This window comes from Vulpes vulpes, chromosome 13 (genome assembly GCF_048418805.1).
Source record: "Vulpes vulpes isolate BD-2025 chromosome 13, VulVul3, whole genome shotgun sequence".
Lineage (NCBI taxonomy): Eukaryota > Metazoa > Chordata > Mammalia > Carnivora > Canidae > Vulpes > Vulpes vulpes.
In genome coordinates, this window is record NC_132792.1 from 62750210 (window position 1) to 62773994 (window position 23785).

The 23785-nt window shown below is 33.4% G+C and overlaps 1 protein-coding gene across 20 annotated transcripts in view; it reads right to left on the bottom strand.

The window, feature by feature from the left end:
- Positions 1-23785, bottom strand: part of CSPP1 (centrosome and spindle pole associated protein 1) — a 130429-nt gene that overhangs the window by 75962 nt on the left and 30682 nt on the right. For 6 of the 20 annotated variants that reach the window (XR_011996633.1, XM_072734613.1, XM_072734607.1 and 3 more), the window contains 6 exons: positions 19835-19938; positions 19091-19114; positions 14987-15067; positions 13730-13831; positions 12327-12766; positions 617-715 (listed from right to left, as the gene is read on the bottom strand). Coding sequence is in view for 19 of the 20 variants with exons in the window: in XM_072734613.1 (XP_072590714.1) it covers positions 617-715; positions 12327-12766; positions 13730-13831; positions 14987-15067; positions 19091-19114; positions 19835-19938 (850 nt within the window). In the remaining variant the exon portion in view is untranslated. The remainder of the gene's footprint in view (positions 1-616; positions 716-12326; positions 12767-13729; positions 13832-14986; positions 15068-19090; positions 19115-19834; positions 19939-23785) is intronic. The other 14 variants (XM_026012200.2, XM_072734608.1, XM_072734615.1 and 11 more) reach the window with 9 other exon arrangements.

A 23785-nucleotide genomic window follows, 5' to 3' on the forward strand; every position in this document is an offset into this window, starting at 1 on the left:
CGCTATAGATTCCGAGCCATTTATACTTATGTATAAGAAAGCCACCAAAATGATAAAAACTATCAACAGAAAGAAAACGTGAATATAAAATACATATAATTTCTGTTCTCTTTGTCAAGACAGAATTATTATGAGCACTAATTTTACAAAGAATAAAAATTACCTAATCAATAAGCTGAAAATGAAAAAAAAATTTTTTTCAAAGAAAAACTCACATTGCAGGAACGTTTTCAATTTATTTCTAGTGAATTTATATCACTCCCATAACTCTAAGATATTTTAAATTGATTTTTAATCCATTAAACTACATGCTTATTTCTCCTTTCATTATTTCAAACAAATTTATATATACTTTATAATTATAGGGAGTTCTTTGGAACACCGTGGCATACTAATAATCCAAACCTGCTGTTCAAAAGAATGTTGTAAAGTACTATAAATTTTCATTTAACACAATTCTCCCCCTCCTTCTTTTGTTTCCCTTTAGTTCTTTTCTTATTAAATAAGGAAAGTTATTAACATACTATACCTTTCTACTTATTCAGCAAGCCAGTTTTAGCAGGTGCTGTTTCACAGTGTAAGGACTGAATGGCAGAATTTATATTATATACTATACCTTTTATTTCCAGCAGATGAAATGCGTATGTTTGACTGCTCTGTGACATCACCACCATAGTCCTTAGGAGGCACATTCCCTCGTCTGTTCCCGTACATCCTTAAAAACACATTAGCTTATAAAGCTTGCTCCACATACAGTGGACCTTCCTATAACCCTTTGGTGTTTTTACATTTGATATGGAAAATGTTAATGGGAACAAAGTGTTATAATGAAGTTTTACTGCAAACACATTCAAAAATTAATTTGAAGGAGATTTACTTCACGTATGATTTCCTGGTTAATAGGAGAAACTGAGAGTTTAAATTCAATATTCTTTAAATTAAAGTTATAAATTATTTCAATATAACTTCTAACTTTTAATTTCAAACTATGCATATACTAATACTTTCCTATCATTCATTTAATTCAAAAAATTAATTAGTACCTACTACATGCCAACTACTATTTATTCTAGGCACTGGTACATGAACATGGTCCTTGTTCTCATGAAGATTATAGATCAATTTCACAATGAGATCTTTTTTAAACAAAATTCACAGATTTTAGAAATTACTTCACTGCATATACAAACCTTTTTGACTTAAAAATATGGCAGCTGTCTTACCATTAGATTAAATCAAATATAGCAAGGGCACAACATTTGCTAACACTGTAAATCACATGAAAGAATAAATATTAGCAACAGGTGAATGGCAAACATTATAAACAAATAGTCTGATACATGGGTTAAAAATGATCACTTTACTCACAAGGTCATAGACAACATAAAAGAAAGATCAGAATTTCTTTTTCCTTAAAAATCCTTTTCTGAAAATCATCTTAAAATTTTTTCATTTAATCTTTTTTCCACTTGGCAAACATTGATTTCTTTAGCTTAATTCCTCATACCAGAGAAACCAACATGACTTTCTATCAGCATCCATGAAAATCAGCATTTCACAAGTTACATTTCTTCATGTGGTTGTTAAGAAACTATTTTCTCTCAAAAAGACTACTAGAGAGAAATATAGCTGTTAAAGTATTATTCAATATTTAGGTGAATTTCATTTTCACATTAAGAAAAATGGCAATTTTTAGAAGAAAAGGAACTTATTCTCCACAGAGCCAGCATAGAAGTCTTTTCTCATTTGTGTCCATCACATAAGCACTGTCAAAATTATCTAGATAATTGAAAAGACTATCCAAAATACATCTTCATCATAACTGACTTGGCATGATACATAAATAGCTCCCATTTTTTAGCCATATCTACAGAACTCTCCACAAGCCCTTTCAAAAAGCAATGTCAAATTATTTCAATTTACCAATGCATAGCTGATTTAATATCTAAAACCGATGTGGGATCCCTGGGTGGCGCAGCGGTTTGGCGCCTGCCTTTGGCTCAGGGCGCGATCCTGGAGACCCGGGATCGAATCCCACATCGGGCTCCCGGTGCATGGAGCCTGCTTCTCCCTCTGCCTGTGTCTCTGCCTCTCTCTCTCTCTGTGACTCTCGTAAATAAATAATAATAAAAAAAAAAAAAATTTAAAAAAAAAATAAAATAAAATAAAACCGATGTGCTCAAATCTCTGTTTTAAACTGACATGTCAGTTTGGTGTCTCTCATTCCCTATTTCTACCACTTAAAGAACTAGTAAATACAAACTCTGATTCAAATTTGTAATTAATAATGCCAGGCAACCAGATTTAATTATACCTTTCTATATTAAACATGCATGAACAGGAAAGAGTTAACAGCATAGGCCTAAAATTGTCAACCTTTAAGAAACCTATTTAGGGGCACCTGGATTGGTTAAGCATCCACCTTCAGCTTGGGTCATGATCACAAGACCCTGGGATCAGCCTCGCAGCAGGCTCCCTGCTCAGTGGGGAGCCTGCTTCTCCGTCTCTTCCCCTGCTCACGCTTTCTGTCACTGTTCTCTCTCCCAAATAAATAAAATCTTTTTTAGAAAGAAAGAAATAAGAGAAAACAAGACCTATTTGGAAGCCTGGCCCTGATAAACTGATAAAGAGTGAGTCATGCCTAAACTATTTCTACAAACAATACAGCTTATGCTGAAGATCTGCTTTCCTTCAAGAAGCTCAGAATTTTCATATATCCTCAAAAAAGGGTGCTTATGTAACCAGACCTCAATAAAAACATTGGGTACTGAGTCTCTTATGACCTTTCCTGTTAGACAACATTTCACACATGTTGTCACAATTCAATGCTGAAGGAATTAAGCATGTCCTCCTCTGTGACTCCACTAGGACAGAACTCTTGGAAACTTGTGCCTGCTTGCCCTCAGACTTTGTCCAAGCTCCTTTTTCCTTTGCTGATTTTATTTGGTATCCTTTCGCTGTAATAAATCATCCCCATAAATATAACTACATACACAGAAGTCTTGTAAATCCCCTTAGTGAATCACCAAACCTGGAGGTGGTCTCCCATGACCCAAAAGACAAAAGTAAGTAAATGTGTTGATGTGGCAAAGTGGTGCCTCAACAAATAAAAGTTTTCATATACAGAGAAACAAAGTTACAAATTTTAAAAAACATACCTTGTGATTAAACGAGAATTAAAGGCTACTTAAACATACAAAAATTCTTTCTAAAATTTATCCAAGAGCTTGTGACTTCCTGCATTTTCAGTTAAGTTCTCTAAAAGCAATATTTCGACTTTGCAATTCTACCCTAACTTTATGCAGTTGTACTGAAAATATGCTACATCCAAATCATCTGTATTAAAAAATGTTTCATATGGGACGCCTGCGTGGCTCAGTGGTTGAGTGTCTGCCTTCTTCTCGGGGCACGATCCTAGGACCCCAGGATGGAGACCCACATCAACCTCCCCTCGGGGAGCCTGCTTCTCCCTCTGCCTATGTCTCTGCCTCTTACCTCTGTGTCTCTCATGAATAAATAAAATCCTTTTAAAAATAAATAAAAATAAAAAATGTTTCATAGGTTCTTCTGCATAAATAGCTTAATAAAGTAAGCATCATAAACACAAAAGGTCATTTTCAAGTCCATTCTAAATTTAAGAAATTATTTATGTATAAAGTCATGATCTCTGTTAAATTCTATAGTAAAATCACAAAGATTTTCTAACAAACAATAGGGAAGATAGCTTAAGGTGTATTCACAACAGGCTCTGTGCTAATAAGCATGAAACCTGCTGAAGATTCTCTCTCTCCTTCTGCCCTTTCCTCCTACCCTATACACACTTGCTCATTTTCTCAATCTCTTAAAAGCAAACAAACCTTTACCGAGACAGTGAAGTTCTCCAGAAAGAAATTGGTGAAAGCCAACGGTGTTTTATCATTTCTATCTCCTCTCTTCAATCCTCTCAACATTAAGGGAGACCAACAAATGGTAATAACCAAAAATAACGAACTCATTAAATTTCTAAGAGCAATCTGATTCTAATTAAAGTCCAAGAGTTCAATTTGGGTCCAGTTTGTCCCTGAGAAGTCCTTTCTGTTATAGCTTTAAAGGCAATACCAAATAAAAACTATCCCTAAGACTCAGAACCAATCTACCTAAATATTTTATGGCTTTAAATCCATAGATTCACTATTCACACCTCAATCCACTAGATTTTGTCAGAAAGAGACCACCTCAAAAAAGAATTTGTTCTTTGACATACCAAATCAGATTTAACTGAAGTAATTTTAAAAATTATAAGCGGTTTTACCATCCTATCACCAAAAAAAAAAAAAAAAGTTACAAGTATGTTAAATGGAAAAAGGTTTTTCTCTATTTCCTGAAAGACATGGATCAACAACTTTACTGAGGTTCAAATCTCAATGCCCAAAGAGACTATGTATAAGCTATAGGCCAAATTTACTCTAAAAATTAACACACGTTTACCTTTAAAAAAAAAAAAAAAAAAGTCTTACAGAAGAAAAGCAAACTTTCTAAAACCACTGGTTGTCCCAGCTAATTTAAATATGAATGAACAACTCCTAAATAATGAATAACTTATTTTCCTTAACAAATCACAGAATCAAACTACTTTAGGAACAAATTTACAATGTTTGTGCTATCAAGAATAGCACATCATAAAAAAATATTTACCATCTGTTAGTCCTGGATTTTTTTTTTTTAAATTTTTTTAATTTATTTATTTATGATAGTCACAGAGAGAGAGAGAGAGAGAGGCAGAGACACAGGCGGAGGGAGAAGCAGGCTCCATGCACCGGGAGCCCGACGTGGGATTCGATCCCGGGTCTCCAGGATCGCGCCCCGGGCCAAAGGCAGGCGCCAAACCGCTGCGCCACCCAGGGATCCCAGTCCTGGATTTATATAGCTCAGAGAGAGGGGGGAAAAATAAAAAAATTAATAAATAAAATAAATAAAAAATAAATAAATTTTTAAAATTTTTAAAAAGAGGGAAAAAATCAAATTTCTCCTTACTTAAAAAAAATCATCTAACTCATAAAATGGCTATACCACCTTGTTTTTATATAAAGAATTTCTCTAACACAAATGAATTCTGCTATTAGGGGTACTCTCCTAATACTTAGCTGTTAACTGTGGGTTACCATTTTTCTCACTGTTTTCTGTTGTTTTATGATTTTACTTGCTTTAAATCAGTATGTTTTTTCTATTATCAAGCCCATCTTCAAAATGGAGAAAAAAGTTATATTAAAGAGGCCATTCCAGAGATAAATGAAAATTACTATATTTTAGAGAAAAAAAATCAAATAAGTTCTAATGAGACAATTCTCATTTACACCTTACATATTAAGCATGCACATTTCTTAGAATGAATCATCTATGTGACTAACACACAGATTCTAATTTCACATGGAATGTTATTTCAGAATTTTATTAAATGACTATTAAGATTACAAACTAACAAAAATCAAGAGTAAAATAGAATGGGAGTGCTAACTGCATTAATTACATTAAAACTTTTAAAAGCATTTTTTAAAGCTAAGTTTCTTTTACTCATTAACATTGGTTATAAAATAAACACAGTAAAGTAATATATTAACTTCTACAGGTCAAGTTAATAAATAATAAAGACCAGGATGATCATATTTAAAAAGAGCCTACAAATTTCAAAGTATAATGAAATACACCACTACCTTCAACCTCTAAAAGTTCGTAAAACATAAATTTTAGTCAAATTGTGAATATTTATAAATAAATAAGACATACACAAACACACACACATACACAAAGAATGTAAGTGTCAAGCAAAATACTAACTACCTTGTTAACTATTTTAAAACACTGGCCGGTGATTAATGATGGGTTCAGAAGTGTAACATCATTCCTAGGCTTTAGCTTTCCCATATTTAAAATGGGCACATAGTTCACTAATCAATACATTATGGAACATGAAATCGTTTATGGGATAATTAGAAAAAAAGTGAGACCAAAAATATAAAACTCAAAAATTGTTCAAAATTAAAAGTGGAATTTATCATATGCTGGCTTTAAGAAGAAAAGAACAAGAGAAATTTAGAAAAATGAAGGAAAATTAATTTTGTACTTCTCACAGTTATAACTATTTTTTGTCAAGAACTTCTGGTTTATAATATTACTAATAAATACTTAGACTAAAAACAAGGAACAATATTACACACCGTATGATAAAGGATTAATCCATTGAGAGGAAATAACAATTGTAAATATGCACCCAAAATAGGATCACCAAAGTACATAAAGTAAATATTAACAAACATAAGGAGAGAAATTGACAGTAATATAATAACAGTAGAGGTGTTTAACACCCCACTTACATCAATTGATATCATCCAGACAGAAAATCAGTAAGAAAACAGTGGCTCTGAAGAACACATTATACCAGATGTACTTAACAGATATATAAAGAATATTCCATCCAAACATAGCAGAATACACAATCTTTTCAAGTGCGCATGAAACATTCCATAGGATAGATTACATGCTAGGTCACAAAACAAGTCAGAATGAATTTAAGAAGACTGAAATCCTAATCAAACACCTTTTCCAGCCACAACAGTATGAAACTAGAAACCAATTACAAAGGGAAAAAAGAAAGAAAAAAAGAGAGGGAGAGAAAGCAAGCAAGCAAGCAAACAAAAAAATGTGGAGGCTAAACAACATTCTACCAAGCAGTGGGTCAGTGAAGAAATGAGAGGAAATCCAAAACACATGGAGAAATATGACATAGTGAAAGCAGTTCTAAGAGCATCTACAGTTTCACAGGCCTACCTCAAGAGACAAGAAAAAAAACTCAATCTAACCTTATACATAAAGGATCAAAAAAAAAAAAAAGTAACAAACCCATGGGGCATCCCAGGTGGCTCAGCAGTTTAGTGACACCTTCAGCCCAGGGTGTGATCTGGAGACCCAGGACCGAGTCCCATGTCAGGCTCTCTGCATGGAGCCTGCTTCTCCCTCTGCCTGTATCTATGCCTCACTCTGTGTGTGTCTCTCATGAATACATAAAATCTTTTTTAAAAATAAATAAATAAATAACCCAAAGTCTGCAGAAAGGAAAAAACAAGATCAGAGCAGAAATAACATGGAGACTTAAAAAACAATAGAAAGGATCAATAAACAAAGCTGTTCTCTGAAAACAAAATTGATAAACCTTTAGCCAGACTCATCAAGAAGATAATAAATTTATTTATTTTAAATAAATTCAGAAATGAAAGACAAGTAACAAATAACACAAACATACAGAGAATTTTAAGAGACTACTATGAAAAATTACATGCCAACAAATTGGGACAACCTAGAAGAAATGGAAAATTCCCAGAATCATATAATTTTCCAAAACTGAATCAGAAAGACTCAAAAAATAGGAACAGATCAATTTCTAATAACGAAACTGAACTACAGTCAAAAAAGTTCCAGCAGGGGTGCCTGGGTGGCTCAGTCAGGTAAGTGTCTGCCTTTGGCTCAGTCATGATCCCAAGGTCCTGGAATCGAGCCCTGCATTAGGCTCCCCGCTGAGCCTGCTTCTCCCTCTCCTCCCCCCCCCCCCCCCCCCCCCCGCTCATGGGTACTCTCTCTCAAATAAATAAAATCTTAAAAAAAAAAAAAAAAAAAAACACAACTTATAACAAACAAGTCCAGGACAAGATGGTTTTCCAGGGAAATTCTACCAAATAATTCAAGGATGGTTCGATATATGCAAGACAATCAACCTGACACATCACATTAACAAAATGAAGCATAAAATCCATATGATCACTTCAACAGATGCAGAAAAAGCATCTGACAAAATACAACATCCATTTATGATAAAAACTCTTGTTAAAGTAGGTTTAGAAGGAACATACTTCATCATAATAAAGGCAATACATATAACATAAAGCTGTAATACAAATATTAAAATAGACATACAAGTAAAAAATAAAAATAAACTTAAAAAAATTTTAAAGGCCATATACGAAAAACACATGATGAAAACTGAGAGCTTTTCCTGTAAGATTGGGAACAAGACAACGATGACCATTCTTGGCACTTTTATTCAACACTGCACTGGAAGTACAAGTCACAACAATCAGACAAGAAAAAGAAATAAAAACCATCCAAACTGGTAATGAAGAACTAAAACTTTCACTATTTGTAGATGATGCCAAACTATATACAGGAAGTCCTAAAGACTCCACCAAAAAACTATGAGAACTAATAATCAATTCAGTAATACAGCAGAATAGGAAATTAATATAGAGAAATCTGCTGCATTTCTATAAACCAATAATGAGTTGGCAGAGAGAAAAAAAATTTTTTTTCATCCTATTTACAATTGTATTGCATTAAAAAAAAAAAAAAAAAACCTAAGAATACATTTAACCAAGGAGGTCAAAGACCTACACTGTGAAAACTATAAGACTCTGATGAAAGAAACTGAAGATGACACAAATGAAAAGATACCCCATACTCATGGACTAGAAGAAATAATATTGCTAAAAATGTCCCTACTGCTTATAACAATCTACAGATTCAATGCAATTCCTATCAAAATGCCAAAAGCACTTATCACAGAATTGAAACAAATATCACTAAAATTTGTACCGAACCACAAAAGACCCTGAATAGCCAAGAGAAACTTGAAGAAGAAGAACAAAGCTGGAAGCATCACAATCCAAATTTCAAGATAGTACTATGAAACCATAGTAATCAAAACAGTATGGTGCTAGCACAAAAATAGACATATGGATCAATGGAACTGAACAGAGACCCCAGAAATAAACCCACACTTACACAGTCAATTAACATATGACAAAAGAGGCAAGAATCTACAATGGGGAAAAAACAGTTTCTTCAGTAAATGGTTCCAGGAAAACTGTACGACTACATGTAAAAAATTAAAACTGAACCACTTTCTTACACCATACACAAAAATAAACTCAAAATATATTGAAGCCCTAAACATGAGACCTGAAGCCATAAAACTCCTAAGAGGAAACATAGGAGTCTCTGGGACATTAGCCTTAGCAACATATTTATGGATAGGTCTCCTGAGACAAGGGAAACAAAAGCAAAAATAAAGTATCAGGACTATACCAAAATAAAAGGCTTTTATACAAAGAGGAAACCATCAATAAAAGAAAAAGCAACCCACTGGAGATATCTGCAAATGATTCATCCAATAAGGGGTTAATTTCTAGAACATATAAAGAACTCCTACAATTCAAACCAAAAACCAAATAATCGGATTAGAAAACAAGCAGAAGACCCAAGTAATCATTCTTCCAAAGAGACATACAAGAGACACATTAAAAGATGCTCAACATCACTAACCATCAGGAAAATGCAAATGAAAACCAAAATGAGATATCACCTCACACCAGTGAGAAGGGCTAGTATCAAAAAGACAAGAAATAATAAGTGCTAGTTAGGATGTGGAGAAAAGGGAACTCCCATGCAATGTGTTGGGAATGTAAACTGGTGCAGCCACTATGGAAAAACAGTAGGAAGATGGCTCAAAAAATTAAGAATAGATATACCATATGATCCAGTAATTCCACTACTGGGTACTTAACTAAAGAAAATGAAAACATTGGGACATCTGGGTGGCTTAAGCGGTTGAGTGTCTGCTCAGGTCATGATCCTGGAGTTCCAGGATCGAGTCCTTGTATTGGGCTCCCTGCATGGAGCTTGCTTCTCCCTCTGCCTGTGTCTTGCCTCTCTCTGTGTCTCTCATGAATAAATAAATAAAATCTTAAAAAAAAAAATGAAAACATTAAATTGAAAAGATACCTGCACCTCTATGTTTATTGCAACCTTACTTATAATAGCCAAGTTATGGAAGCAACTCAAGTGTCCATCTATAGATGAATGGATTAAAAAGATGTGGTATAGATACAGAATGGAATGTTAGCCATAAAAAAGAATGAGATCTTGCCATTTCAAAAAATAAGGATGGACCTAGAAGGTATTATGCCAAGTGAAAATAAATCACGGAAAGAAAAATACCATAGGATTTCATTTATATGTGACATCTAAAAAACAAACGAACAAACAATAAGAAACAGACTCGTAAATACAGACAATATTGTTGCCAGAGGGTAGGGGCATGGGAGGAAAGAGCTAAATAGGTGACAGGGATTAAGAGATACAAGCTTCTAGTTATAAAATAAATAAGTCACAGAGATAAAAATACAACACAGGGAATATAGTCAGTAATATTATAATAATGTTGTATGGTGACAGATGGTAACTACATGTATTTTGGTGAGCACTGCATAACGTGCAGAACTGTTGAATCCCTATGTGTGCATCTAAAACTAATATTAACACTGCATATCAACTATACTTATTTAAAAAAAATTAATAAATGGTTAGAGCAAGAGGCCAAATGCAGTTACATACTTCTACAGTCCCAAAAATTTCACAAGTAGCCATTTTTCTTATCAACCACTCTACCTCCTAAGTAAAAACTACTAAATGATAGATGTGAATTTTGATTTGCTGCAATTAAGGTATCTACAAATCTGAAATACAGAAATTCAATTTTAACCTCATGCTAGAGACATATGTAGAAAACCTTACATCTAGAGATATAAGTTTATGCATTAACAAAATGGAAGTAATACAATGATTTAAATTTGAAGACATACTTTCAAATATTTTAAGACATGTTACAGGAATTTTTTTCTCACTCATCCTCATGTTTATTCTTAAAATACTACTTGGGGAAGATTATATGAAGAGAGTTCATTTTTTCATTTATGGAATACATAAGAAAATAAGCTCTCAAATAATTAGGCTGAAATTCATTTGTTCAAGTATAAAATTATCACAGGATATAAATACAAATATAATAGATTAAAATATATTTTAAAAGCAATCATCGTAAGTGTCTTGAAATTCCAAACTTAAAAGATAGCATTATATTACACTTCAAAGAAAAACAGACACCACAAAGAAAAAAAATGGTTTCATGTACAAAGGCAAAACCAAGAGTCCAAGATTACCTGCAGTTCTCTATTTGAGAGCTCTTTTAGTTTTGGGCAACCTTTGACTATCTTTAGGTATAAACATTTTCAAATATAAAATGTTATAGGATTTGGAGTATTTTCTGAAGTACAGTTAGATTCAAATCAGATGTAAATGACAAGTAGCATTGCAAAATTCTAATCCTCCACTCATATCACTTAAATCAGGATGATTATTAAACAGATTGGGTGAGCAGGCCATCATAGCTACAGAACAAAGAGTAGAAGATGACAAACTATAAAGATTTTGTGTTATTATTAATGACTAGAATACTTACTGTACAGCATTATGTCTCAAAATTTTCTAAAATATTTAAAAAGTAATCTATTTGGACTAAAGAAACAGATCCCATAAAATCTTCAAAATTCAAATTTAACCCTTTCAAGTTAACAAGTCACTGACAAATATGGAATCCTGCCATATTTCTATCTCCCAAAGTTTGTGACAATACAGCAAATTTTAAGTATTAAGACAAATGACTTAATAAAACAAAACCCCCCCATAGCAGTTAAGAAATTACAAATAGTGTCCCCAAAATAATCATCCCAAAGAACTGAAAAGCATCAGAAAATCTGATAGTAAAAACCTGGTATCGTTTCACTTAAATGTTGAATACGTGACTTAAAAACAATGAAATATATTGATAAATGTATTTAGAGCATAGGAACATTAACGGAATAAGCTGTATTTCATCTACTTTAAAATGTCTTATGTATCCATACTTTAACATCTGAATCTGAGATTGCCATCAACCTGGTTTTTAGTCAAGTTATTGCAATGTGGAGTTCTTTTTGTCTTCTGTCAGTCGTCTAGGAGCACTCTGAATCTGAGACAACCCTGAATTCTGGCCTAAAGGTTTTTTAAATACTGTCAACATGAATTTCAGACTGCAAACCTGAATCAGTACTGGCTTACAGATCAAAATCTCAGAGGTGTTTGGTTTTTTTTTTTTTTAATCCTCCCATTCAGTGCAAAGGTTGAAACATGCAAGTTTCCTTTCTGTCCCTTCTATGAAAAAGTTTATTTCCCATTTAATTTTACACGAAGGTTGTAGTCTTTCAGTGTCCCAGTTTGATTATGGGTCCCTTTTTCCCCCATCTGGAGGTTTTATTTGTTCCTTCAATGGCACATAGAAAATAGCAGTACAACTTCAAACTGATAGCATCTTAGAATTAATCAAATATGTAGATAAATGAAACTGCTTCTCCCTAACATACTGATAAAAAGTAACAACATTAATACTAAGTAAATAAAGAAAATAAATATAAAATTGTAAATACCTGTCATTTGTATACACTCTCAAAAGTCTTCTATCAAAATCACTTTCATATCTAAACCTCTCGTCCATTTCTTCACTTACTTCAGGATCTTGATCTGGTTTATAATACTGTCTATCAAAAACACGATCGTCATTAAACCTGCGAAATCTTCTATCTGGAATGTCAGCTTTGTTGGCAAACCTTTGATGTTTTTTATTGGGTATGCCCACTTCTTCATTAGTTTTTTTAATGATTCTTCTATTCCTTAATTCAATTTCATCATCTAGTTGTCGATATCTGTCTTCCTCCAGTCTTCTTTGGTTTAGAAGCTCTTCATATGCCTCCGAAGGAGTTAAGACATTTCTTCCAAGACCCCCTGAATTTTCACAAGATGTCTGTATTTGTGAAGATAAATCAGGCTTACCCTGACAAATAGGTTTTTTATTTCTTTGATTCTTCTGCTAGTCAATTAAAAAAGAAAACAAGAAATAGATCTTAGTACAATGCTATTTCTTAGAAAGTAATTAAACTCTCAAATGATGCTTAGTCTACTTACTATCTGAACTCCAAGGCTTAATTACCAAAAGAAATAGCTTATCTTTAGAAAAAAAAACCTCAAGGAAATGCTATCTTCAAAACTTACTAAATATCATATAAACAAGCAACAGCAATATGGGTAAATAGCTACAAAAAGAGAGGATAAATTAAATGCAAATTCCTATCCCAGGAGATATTAGGCATATTTTGGCAGGTAATATAGCTTCAAAATACTTCAAATTAAATTCTTAATACAAAAAAATATAGAAAGTGGTCAATTTTTTGGCCCTACTGATATCAATCCACTATTCTTAAATTTGGAAAAAAATATATATCTAGAAATTGTCAATATTTTAAAAATCACTCAAAATAAAAACTAGGGGCTCCTGGGTGGCTCAGTCCACTAAGCATCCGACTCTTGATTTTGGTTCAGGTCATGATCTCAGGATCATGAGATCGAGCCACATGCCAGACTCCATCCATGCTGGGCATGTAGTCTGCCTAAGATCCCCTCCCTCTCCTCCTGTTCCTTCCCTGCCTCCCCCCTCCCCTTACTGTTCACTCACTCTTTCTCCTCCCCACCGCCAAAAAAATTAAATACAAAGTAAAAACTAAACACCACTTAAAGCCAATCTCTAAAATTAAATCTCCCCCGTGATGTTAAAAAGTAGGGTAAGTTCAATATGTGATAAAACCATTTACCATATATTAAAATTCCCCCAAAAAATAAAATAAAATAAAATTCCCTGTATTTAGTTCCATTTGGCTTAATCTTTACAATATTCACGTAAAAACCAAGTGAAATGTTTAACATAAAAAAATATTTTCAAGTAAGTACAAAATATTCAACCTCTGGCGTTAAAGATTTACTTTAAAAGCAAACCTACCTCGGTACTACTCTTTTCTACCTGTCTGAACCTGTCAGTGGATTCCTCCTTACCCCTGAGAAATTGATTGTATTCCTTGTTGCGTTCAAGTTTCAACCTTTCCTTAATATAAAAACCAAAAGGTAATGTTAAAACTCCAACTTCAGGAAAAAGTACCTTTATGTCTAATCAAACTCAAACAGACTAAGAGATCTTACCCCAAATCAAGCTTTCTTAATAATTTCAAGGATACAAGTAGTTGCAAGGCACAAGAGAGACAGGAAGAGGTCTCAAACCACCAATGCAATTCCCCATATCCTTTCTTGCCACATGAAAATAAGCATTACTACATGCTTAGGTGCAGGTTAATACAGGCAGTCTTTAATAGAAGGGAGCTGCTTCCATCAAAAAGCATTCATAAATAAATCTGTCCCACTAGTAAATGCATAAATGTGCTTGCCAGGAGATGTTATTAGCATGTTTCCAAGGAGATCTGACCAGGTTACCTTCCTTCTTTCCTTCTCAAGACACCTCCTGCCTCTATTCCCCCATCTCACTCACAAAAGACCTACTACTAATCATTTCTTTCACAAATATCAAGAAGGTTGATTACATTATAAACATAAAAAGGTAAAATTATCACAGACACTAAAATATTATAATGTAAATGTTCTGTTGAAACACATGCTACATTAGGAAATGTTTTTAAGCCTTAATATCTCCAACTATCATTGAAAAAGCACAATCTAAAAAAAAAATTAAAGATTTAACTAGGTCATCTTTTGAAACTTATTATGTTTGTCTTATGTACTATGTCATGACTGGTGACCTAGCTTGGATATTGAGTCTCTACCAGAGGCATGCAGTGTTTTATCACTACCACCTCTGAAAAGTAAGTACATGTATTCATAGAGCGATAGAAACACATTCAAAAAGCCCCAGACCTCACCCCACATCAAAGCTCAGTATACTCTCATCCACTTATGTCACTGAAAACCCTGCTGCACAGCATTAACTTCACAGAAACCAATGCTGAAAAACGTAAATTCTAAATACTCGATTAATTCACATATTAAACATATATCACATCATTATAAACATTATGTTCAAAAGTTCTGTTAAAAACAGCACAACTAGAGACCCCACAGATTTTTTTAAAAGGCATATATTCAAGAATGGGAAATAATATAATCTTCTGCTTGTATTTAAGTCAGGAATTCATTAATTATTTTGATACCTCAAAAAACTAATACCCACAATAATTTCCTATCCACTTACCTTGGCAGATAGCCTCTCATCAATAGGAAGAGAAACTCCCAGAGTAGATGGATCTGCTTCACTTGTGGACAGAAAATTTTTCTGTACGTATACACATTAAAAAAAATATTAGTTTATTGCCTTTATAAAATGTTTCATAAATGTGTCTTTACATTCTATTTTCTAAAATATTACATTATACAGAGCAAAAGAATGAAATGGAGATGAAGACAAAGTACAAAAGCAAATAGAAAACAGAATTTTCTTCCAATCAGCAAGTCCCTTAAGAAGAGAATCACATCTTAATTTTCATTTGCAACATATATATACTAGATGATTAAAAAGCATGGGTAAAAGTAAACTCTTACCCAATTTATATTTCTTTTCTAAGCCACATATTCCTCATTCTCAGTGTTCTACTATTCTTTGGCAAACTTAAGGCAAATTCAAACTTCCTCACCAATATTCATTCACATACCTGTTGCAGTAATGTTTTTTACTAATTTTCCTGCAATAATTTATGAGGGGATGTCCACTCAAATGCCAAAAGATATTAACTATGAAGACTGTTTCCTTATGTGTACTTCCATTCTTGTTCATTAAACATTCAGATAACAGTGTATTAAAACAGCATATGACCAGGAATCACAAGACTGGACTCCAGGACTAGCCTGGACTATTATATATATACAATATATAATAAATATATGATAATATACTTACTTAGTATAGTAAATACTTAGTAAATTTATTTTAATAAGTAAATAAGATATCACTGAGTCTCAATTTACAAATAAGTTGTGGTACAAAAGCTAATTTGAAAGTTGGTTGTATAGAACTCTAAACTTATTTGTCCAAAGAAAAAAATAGAATACCTGAGTAGATCCCTGAGTCAGTTTAACCCCTATATAAAAAGTACACTATAAACCTAGCCATTTTCTACAGTTATACATGTATAAAAAACATACTCAGAGTTCCAACCCTAGGAAGACAGAGATACAGCATCCCCACTCCTTCATTAGGCAATTCCCACTCCCAACAGAGGTCCAGAATGATGTTTGAAATTTTCACGACAACAAAAAAAAAATAAACAATAAGGACCATATAGTGAGCTATTCAAAAAGCTGAACTTTAGACATTGTCTCATTCATTCAATAAATACTGATTGCCAACTATGTACCAAACTGTTCGATATATCTGCGATTCATCAGTGAAGAAAAAGAAAGATCCCTGCCTACCTAAAGCTTATATTCAAGCAAAGAAAAACAAGAAATAATAAACATAATGAAGAGTATGGTATGTTAGAAGATGATATTGAGTGTTGTGACAATTAAAAAGAACAAACTACAGTAGTTCAGGCTTCTAGAGGATGGGAGTAAAAAGAACAGAAATCTAGTGTTCCCTTTTGGACATGCTCAGTATAAGATACCCTTAGATTTCTAAGATAGGTAGTCAAATAGAAAGTGTGAGGTTCAGGAGAGAAGTCTGGACTGGAAATATACATTACTAATTCAAATTAAAAACTGTTCTTATGAGAATATGTTCTCTCTGCACTTTTATATTTTTTTTAAAAAAGATTTATTTATTTATTCATTCAGAGAGAGAGAGAGAAAGAGAGAGGCAGAGAGGGAGAAGCAGGCCGGAAGCCCAACGCGGGACTCGATCCCGGGTCTCCAGGATCACACCCTGGGCCGCAGGAGGGCCGCTGTGCCACCGGGGCTGCCCTCTTTGCACTTTTAAATGGTCAAGTGTCTTCTAAAAACTGGAAAGAAGATGGTAGTTGTTTAATGGTTCTCGGTAAAATTTAAGCATTTAATTTTTTTAATTTAAATATCCATGTAGTTCAAAAGTCTAGAGGCCACAAAAAAAAAAAAATCTAAAAAGAATAGGATTTGGAAACTACAGATTCTAGGGGTCAAAGAAGCCACCTACCGTAATCCTATGTAATTTTTTTTCCCCCGTGCGTTCCTTTCCATGCCTAGGTACCTTCTCATACATCAACCAAAATTTGTCTCTTGAATATTAAGGAACTATTGCTCCTCTATCACAACCACATTCTTGATAACACAATGTTGAAAACTCCTTTATATCAATTTGAATTTCAAGATTTGTATTTCTTGATCTTTTTCCCGTTTATAAATGCAATTTCTTCCTATGCTTCCTATCATCATTATTTTTTAAAATCTTATATGTGAGACACCTGGGTGGCTCAGCGTTTTGAGCATCTGCCTTCGGCTTAGGGCGTGATCCTGGAGTCCGGAGATCAAGTCCAGGATTGGGCTCGCTGCAAGGAGCCTGCCTCTCCCTCTGCTTATGTCTCTGCCTTTCTCTGTATCGCTCATGAATAAATATCTTTTTAAAAAATAAAATATTATATGTTATGGAGGTTCCTGGGTGGCTCAGTCGGTTAAGCATCTGCCTTCAGCTCAGGTCATAATCTCAGAGTCATGAGATCAAGCTCCCTGCTCAGCAGGGAGTCTGCTTCTTCCTCTCCCTCTGACCCTCCTCCCCACTTGTGCTCTGTCTCAAATAAAGTCTCTTAAAAAAAATAAAAGGAGGGCAGCCCCAGTAGTGCAGCGGTTTAACGCCGCCTGCAGCCCAGGGTGTGATCTTGAGGACCTGGGATCGAGTCCCACGTCGGGCTCCCTGCGTGGAGCCTGTTTCTCCCTCTGCCTGTGTCTCTGTCTCTCTCTTTCTCTCTGTGTTTCTATAAATAAAATATTTTTTAAAAAATAAATAAAAATAAATAAAAGAATAAAATCTCCTATCTACAAAGTAATGTAAAATCCATGAGTGAAAATGGCAGATATCAGAGGAAAACCCCACCCAAAAAGGAGTGGTGAGAGAGGGGGAGAATACTGAAGTACAAGGCCAGGGAGATAGGCTAGAACATGAAAGACTTCACATGCCATGCTAAGGAATATGTATTTTTATCCTGAAGGTCAGTGAGGAGACATTGAAGTATTTGTAATGGACAGGATGATTCTAGAAAGTAGGGTGAAGAACAGATTGAAAATTAGTGGAAGGAGAGGAGCTAAAAATCTGTAGCAGTAATTTAAAATAAACAATAAGAATCTCTAATATGCAGAATAGTCCTAAAACAGTTACCAAGCTCTTCACAGGCTGCTTAAGAAGGTATGCTTCACACATACCAAATTAAAATCTAATCTAGGGGCACCTGGCAGGCTCATTCTATAGATCATGCAACTCTTAGTCTCAAAATCATGAGTTCAAGCTCCACACTGGGTGTGAACCCTACAGAGAGAGAGAGAGAGAGAGAGAATAAATAAATTTCCTTTTTAAAAAAATCTAATCTGATCCTACCCTATCTACTTACATCATTATTTTTTACTACTCTCAAAAAGAATCTACTCTAACGGACTCAGACTGGCAAATCACATGTTTCATTCATACAAAGCAAAAGCCTACCTTCCAAGTCCTTCCTTCTCTACTCTCCATCTGAAAAGCTTCTGCTCCTTGATCTGCCCTCCAGAATATCCAAATTCTATCCATTTTATATGTTTTACAAAATAACTCTTTGAGGTCTTTCCTGATCAATATAGCCTTATCAGTTACCTCAACAACCAGATTTAAGACCCTTTGAAGACAGATTCTTCTTCATAAGTGCTTAAAAAGTGTTGGTTAAATGAACGGATGCCTGAGATTCTTTTTATTAAGTTCTATAAAACTATAATGTTTTTGTTTTCCAATATAAATTTACAAATGCAATCCATGGATTTGGGTGCAAAAATAGTGACAACACAGTTAAAAACATCTTAGAATATCCTATTATTTTTATTGATCTTAATGTGATTAGCATAATTTGAAGAAAAAACTGGCATGCTGAAAACAAATGAGACTGCAATGTCTCTCAAAGATGCATAAGAAAGCAACAAAAATAAATGCAAAGCAGGAATCATAAAGAATGCTTGATTGTACAAATGAAAAATTATAATGTATAGACTGCCATCTTGGTAAAAGCAAGGATACAAAATGTTATCATTCAAAAGTCTCAAAATCACAAGTGAAGTTATTTTCATTAGTTTGAGAGCAAAATCATAAATGAAAATAATTGCAAGCTAAAAATTAAAAAAAAAACAAAAAACATTTTGCAGGCAACCCTACCTTCCTTTTTGCTTGTGTAATACCCTGAAGTCAAAGAAAACAAACCAATGATAAAATACATTCAAAGTTCTTTCTCTCCATGTGCAAATCAGAATAAGTAAGAGATCACTTATACATTTGGAACAAAAATTACAAAGTATTAAAAAACTATAGAATATCTTGGGATGAGTAGAAACATCATGATTGTTTAAAATAATTTGATAACCTAAAAAGTACACTGCATTTCAAAACTTAAGAAATCTTTAAGTTTAGCAATTACATAATTTAACCAAATATAGTTAAAACAAGGGTTCTGCTAAGTAAATAGATTAAACCATAAAGCAAAGACTTTGGCAGCTGAATAAATGAAGTTTTCATAAGCTTAAACTGGCAGGAAAATAAGTAGCAATAGAATTCCACGTGTCATTTTAATCCAGAGTCATGGGGAATTAAAGGAGTAGGGAATTATAACAGGGCTATTTTAAACCATAACTCTACAGAAAACAGGAACAATCAGAACTCACAATCTCATTTAAAATAAAAAACCACTACCCTACTGTAAAGATCAAGAATCTGTTATTTCATGGCACCAGTCCTGAGCATCAGTTTTTTTCTACCACTGTCACATATAATCCCTTAACTTTCACTATAACATCCTACTGTTAGATATCAATGAAAATCTAAAAATTAACACACATAACCTTAGAAAATAAATTTAGATGAATTCTGAAGCATAAGATCCAGCTAACTAACAGAATGTATTACCTGAGTAAGATAGCGTCTGTAATCTTGCCTTAATTCTTCTTTTAGTTTATGTTTCTTCCGTTCATAATCTTCCCCAAGTGGTAAACTTAATCCATAATCAATTCCTAAAAAGAAAACAACTTAAGTAACATAGCTCACTTTTAAACCAATCCCAATTTCAATACAATCTGCTGTCACCAAAGCACAGTAGGAAAGAACACAGTCATGTTGATTCTGAGACTGGGATCAGGATAAGAAATTGTTTATTTAAAATGTTTCAGCAGTTCATATATTCACACCTATGGAAATATCCCTCCCACCCATGAAATCCAGTCACCCAGTTCTCCTGCCCAAAACAACTAACGTTACTGTTCTTATATTTCCTCCCAGAGACTTTACACATCTATAAACAGACTTTTAAATTACTCTGTGTGCATATATCTGTATATTTACTTCTTCCCCCTTAGATACACGGTTCTGCATTGTTTGGCATCTGGCTTTTTCACAGAGCACAAAACTAAAGCAAAGGAAAGTTGATTAACTTTATTTCTTCACTTAATGCTACTGAAATTCTATAAAAATAAATACCTACCAAAAAACATATCTGCAACAATTTTAAGGTCTATTTTCCAGTTTGTGAAAATTAATAATGTGATTTTACTCTAAGAATATCTTTGTTACAATATGTTTCAGAAAAAATTATCAAAAAAAATTTAAAAAAAAAGAAAAAAGAAAAAATTATCAAAACTTATGTATGGGGGGGAAAAAAAAAAAACTAAGTGTCGCTGAGGCTGAAATTTCCAAAAACTTTTAAAGTTAAGCCACCAGATTCTGATTTCATATAAATTGATATTTTTATTGTAAAATATACATAAAATTTACCATTTTAACTGTTTTCAAGCATACAATAATTCAGTGGCATTAAGTATATTCACAATACTGTGCAACCATCATCACACACACAAAACTAAGGCCATTTCCAGAATTTTTTCATCATCCCAAACACAAACTCCACAGAAGGATGTTAACTTTTTTAAGAAAAACTTTAATTTTGAGTCATGTTTCCTTACATAGAGTTCAAATTCAAATTACATTTTGGGGTGATGACAATAGTGATGGCTGTACAACTTGTATATACACTAAAAACCAGAGTTGTACAATTTCAATGGGTAAACTTTATGGTATGTAAACTATATCTTGATAAATCTGTTAAAATTAGATTACATACTTCCAAAATATTTTTAATAGTAAAATACTATGTCAAGAAATACAGATACCAGATGAGTATTTAGATTTTTGAAGCTCTTCTCCTTTTAGTCCTACTATATAATACCACAGTATTAAAAATTTAACATTTCTTTTTTTTTTTTTTAATTTTTATTTATTTGTGATAGTCACACAGAAAGAGAGAGAGAGAGAGAGGCAGAGACACAGGCAGAGGGAGAAGCAGGCTCCATGCACCGGGAGCCCGACGTGGGATTCGATCCCGGGTCTCCAGGATCGCGCCCTGGGCCAAAGGCAGGCGCCAAACCACTGCACCACCCAGGGATCCAAAAAATTTAACATTTCTAAATGAAATAATTCTCCTTAATGATTCAGGTACAAAGAACACAGATGAAATAATTAACCATAGTTTATAAACTGGTATGGGTATCACTATTTTTGTGTCTTATTCCCTCATAATGCAGCTAAATGATGGGACTTTTCATAAAAGTGTCATATAACTGCTTTATTACATCACTGAAATTTTTCAGGGGGAAAGGTCCAAGCAATATAAATATAAATGGATGTCTGCTGATTTTATGGAATACTAAATTCCACTTTCTACCATAAACACCATGGAATTCTCTTGATGAACACTTTTAGCCTACATAATCCTGATAATAGTGAGTAAAGCAGGTATCCTTAGGGATGCCTCTCACTCATGCTCCCAACTCTCTCCTAAAAGAATTTAAAACTATCCCATAGCTTAGAATTTTAAATCATACAAGAAAAGCATTCTTTCCTTTCTATGTGAGGGAACACAGAAATCTAAACCTTAAAGATACAGAATTTAAGCCTAAAGAGAGAAATAGTTTTGATTCCCACATTCAGAATGCAGTATCACACATAGAGCTAAACTATAAAGTCAATGAAGGTAAGGCCGTGTTTTATTCAATTTTATAATGCCTGGTATATATATTCAAGAAATGTTCAATGAGTAAATGTATAAATGAATACATGAATGAATGCCTAAATAAAAGGAAATAATGAGAGGAAGAGAAAAAGCACACAATTCTAATTTATTTCTGCTTTTAGGCAGTCTGCATGGACAGGAAGTATGATCATAACTAGTAACTAAAGTTGCTTATCTCTAGTCACAATAGATATTCTATTGTGGCAAGGAGAAAAAGAAAATGCTGCAAGGATGATGCCTCCCAACATGTTAGGCTTTCCTACACAGGGAAGCAATAATTTACAACTTTCTGAAAAGTCATTTAAGGTAGGTTTTTAATACAGGTTTTCAATTCTGCTTGGTGGATTTATGTGGAAGAAGAGAAATTAAAATGTGATTTTCACTTATAAACTACTATATATACTAAGTTCAATTTCATTTATCAAGAGTATCTGGCTCTTACTATTGACACATAATATTTGTAATAATTGTCTTAAAAGACATGGAAGAATGCATACGGATTGCCTTCTGAACTACATTAAATTTTAAGATTTAGTCAACAAAAAATACTTTTTAACTGTTATTTTTGTCATCTAGTACCAACATTTTATGGCATTAGAGGTAGGTCAGAGAAATAAAAACTGTAGGAACACTTTAAATATTCTGTTCATTTTAAACTATGCATTAACTATGACATCTCAATTGACTTAATGAACTACGAAACATGGTCAGACTTACTTATTCAGAGCAGTTGTCTTATGATGGTTCTAGTGGCAAGTAAAGCATTAGTGTCATCTTAGGGTCATTTGAAGTGATGTCACTTCAAGTACATCAGTGACTCGAAGACAGTTAACATTATGCTTCAGAACTATATTAATTACAAGTATTAGTTTCTACAGTAGTTTTGGGCTATATAAACTATTCAAAACTAAAGTATGCAATGTTTTTATAATTAATTTACCTAACATAGCACTCATAATAAACACTTTATGTAACAAATTACTATGGAACACTTAGTTTTTTTCTTTTTTGTACTACCATGAGAAGTTATTACATAAAAACAATCAAAAGACAAATTATAGGAAATAATAATTGAACTTTCCATAAGCAGGCAACTTCTCAACAGACATGATTGCTTTAACTGAGAACACTGTACTCAAACTTTAGTATAAAGAGGAGTATTATACATGACTCATTTGACTTGTACAAAACTAAACAATAGCAGAATGTCTGATATGCATTCACAATAAGAGAAATCTAAGACTACAAATGCTAAAAAGAATGACAATTAAAAATGTAACTAAAAATTAGTCAAAACAAAAAAACAATTTCCTGTTGTCTATAGGACAACAGGAAAATCTTTAACATTAAATGTAATTTTTTAGCTTTATCTAAAACTCAGAGCTGCTCTGCGGTTTAGCACCGCCTTCGGCCCAGGGCATGATCCTAGAGACCCAGGATCGAGTCCCACATCAGGTCAGGCTCCCTGCATGGAGCCTACTTCTCCCTCTGCCTGTGTCTCTGCCTCTCTCTCTCTCTCTCATGAATAAATAAAAGGAAGGAAGGAAGGAAGGAAAGAAGGAAGGAAGGAAGGAAAGAAGGTTGGTTTAAGAGACTGAGGCAAGAGGACCTGGAGATTATTGACAACTCTTTTGCTACAAAGAGTCACCTAGTGACTATATTAAGAATTAATATATTAATTAATATAATTAATTAATTAATATAATTAAGAGTAGCTGGAGGAACATAAAGGATTTTATAAAATAGGAGATATTACAGCAATGCTTGTATTCTGACATAAATGATCTAATGGAAAG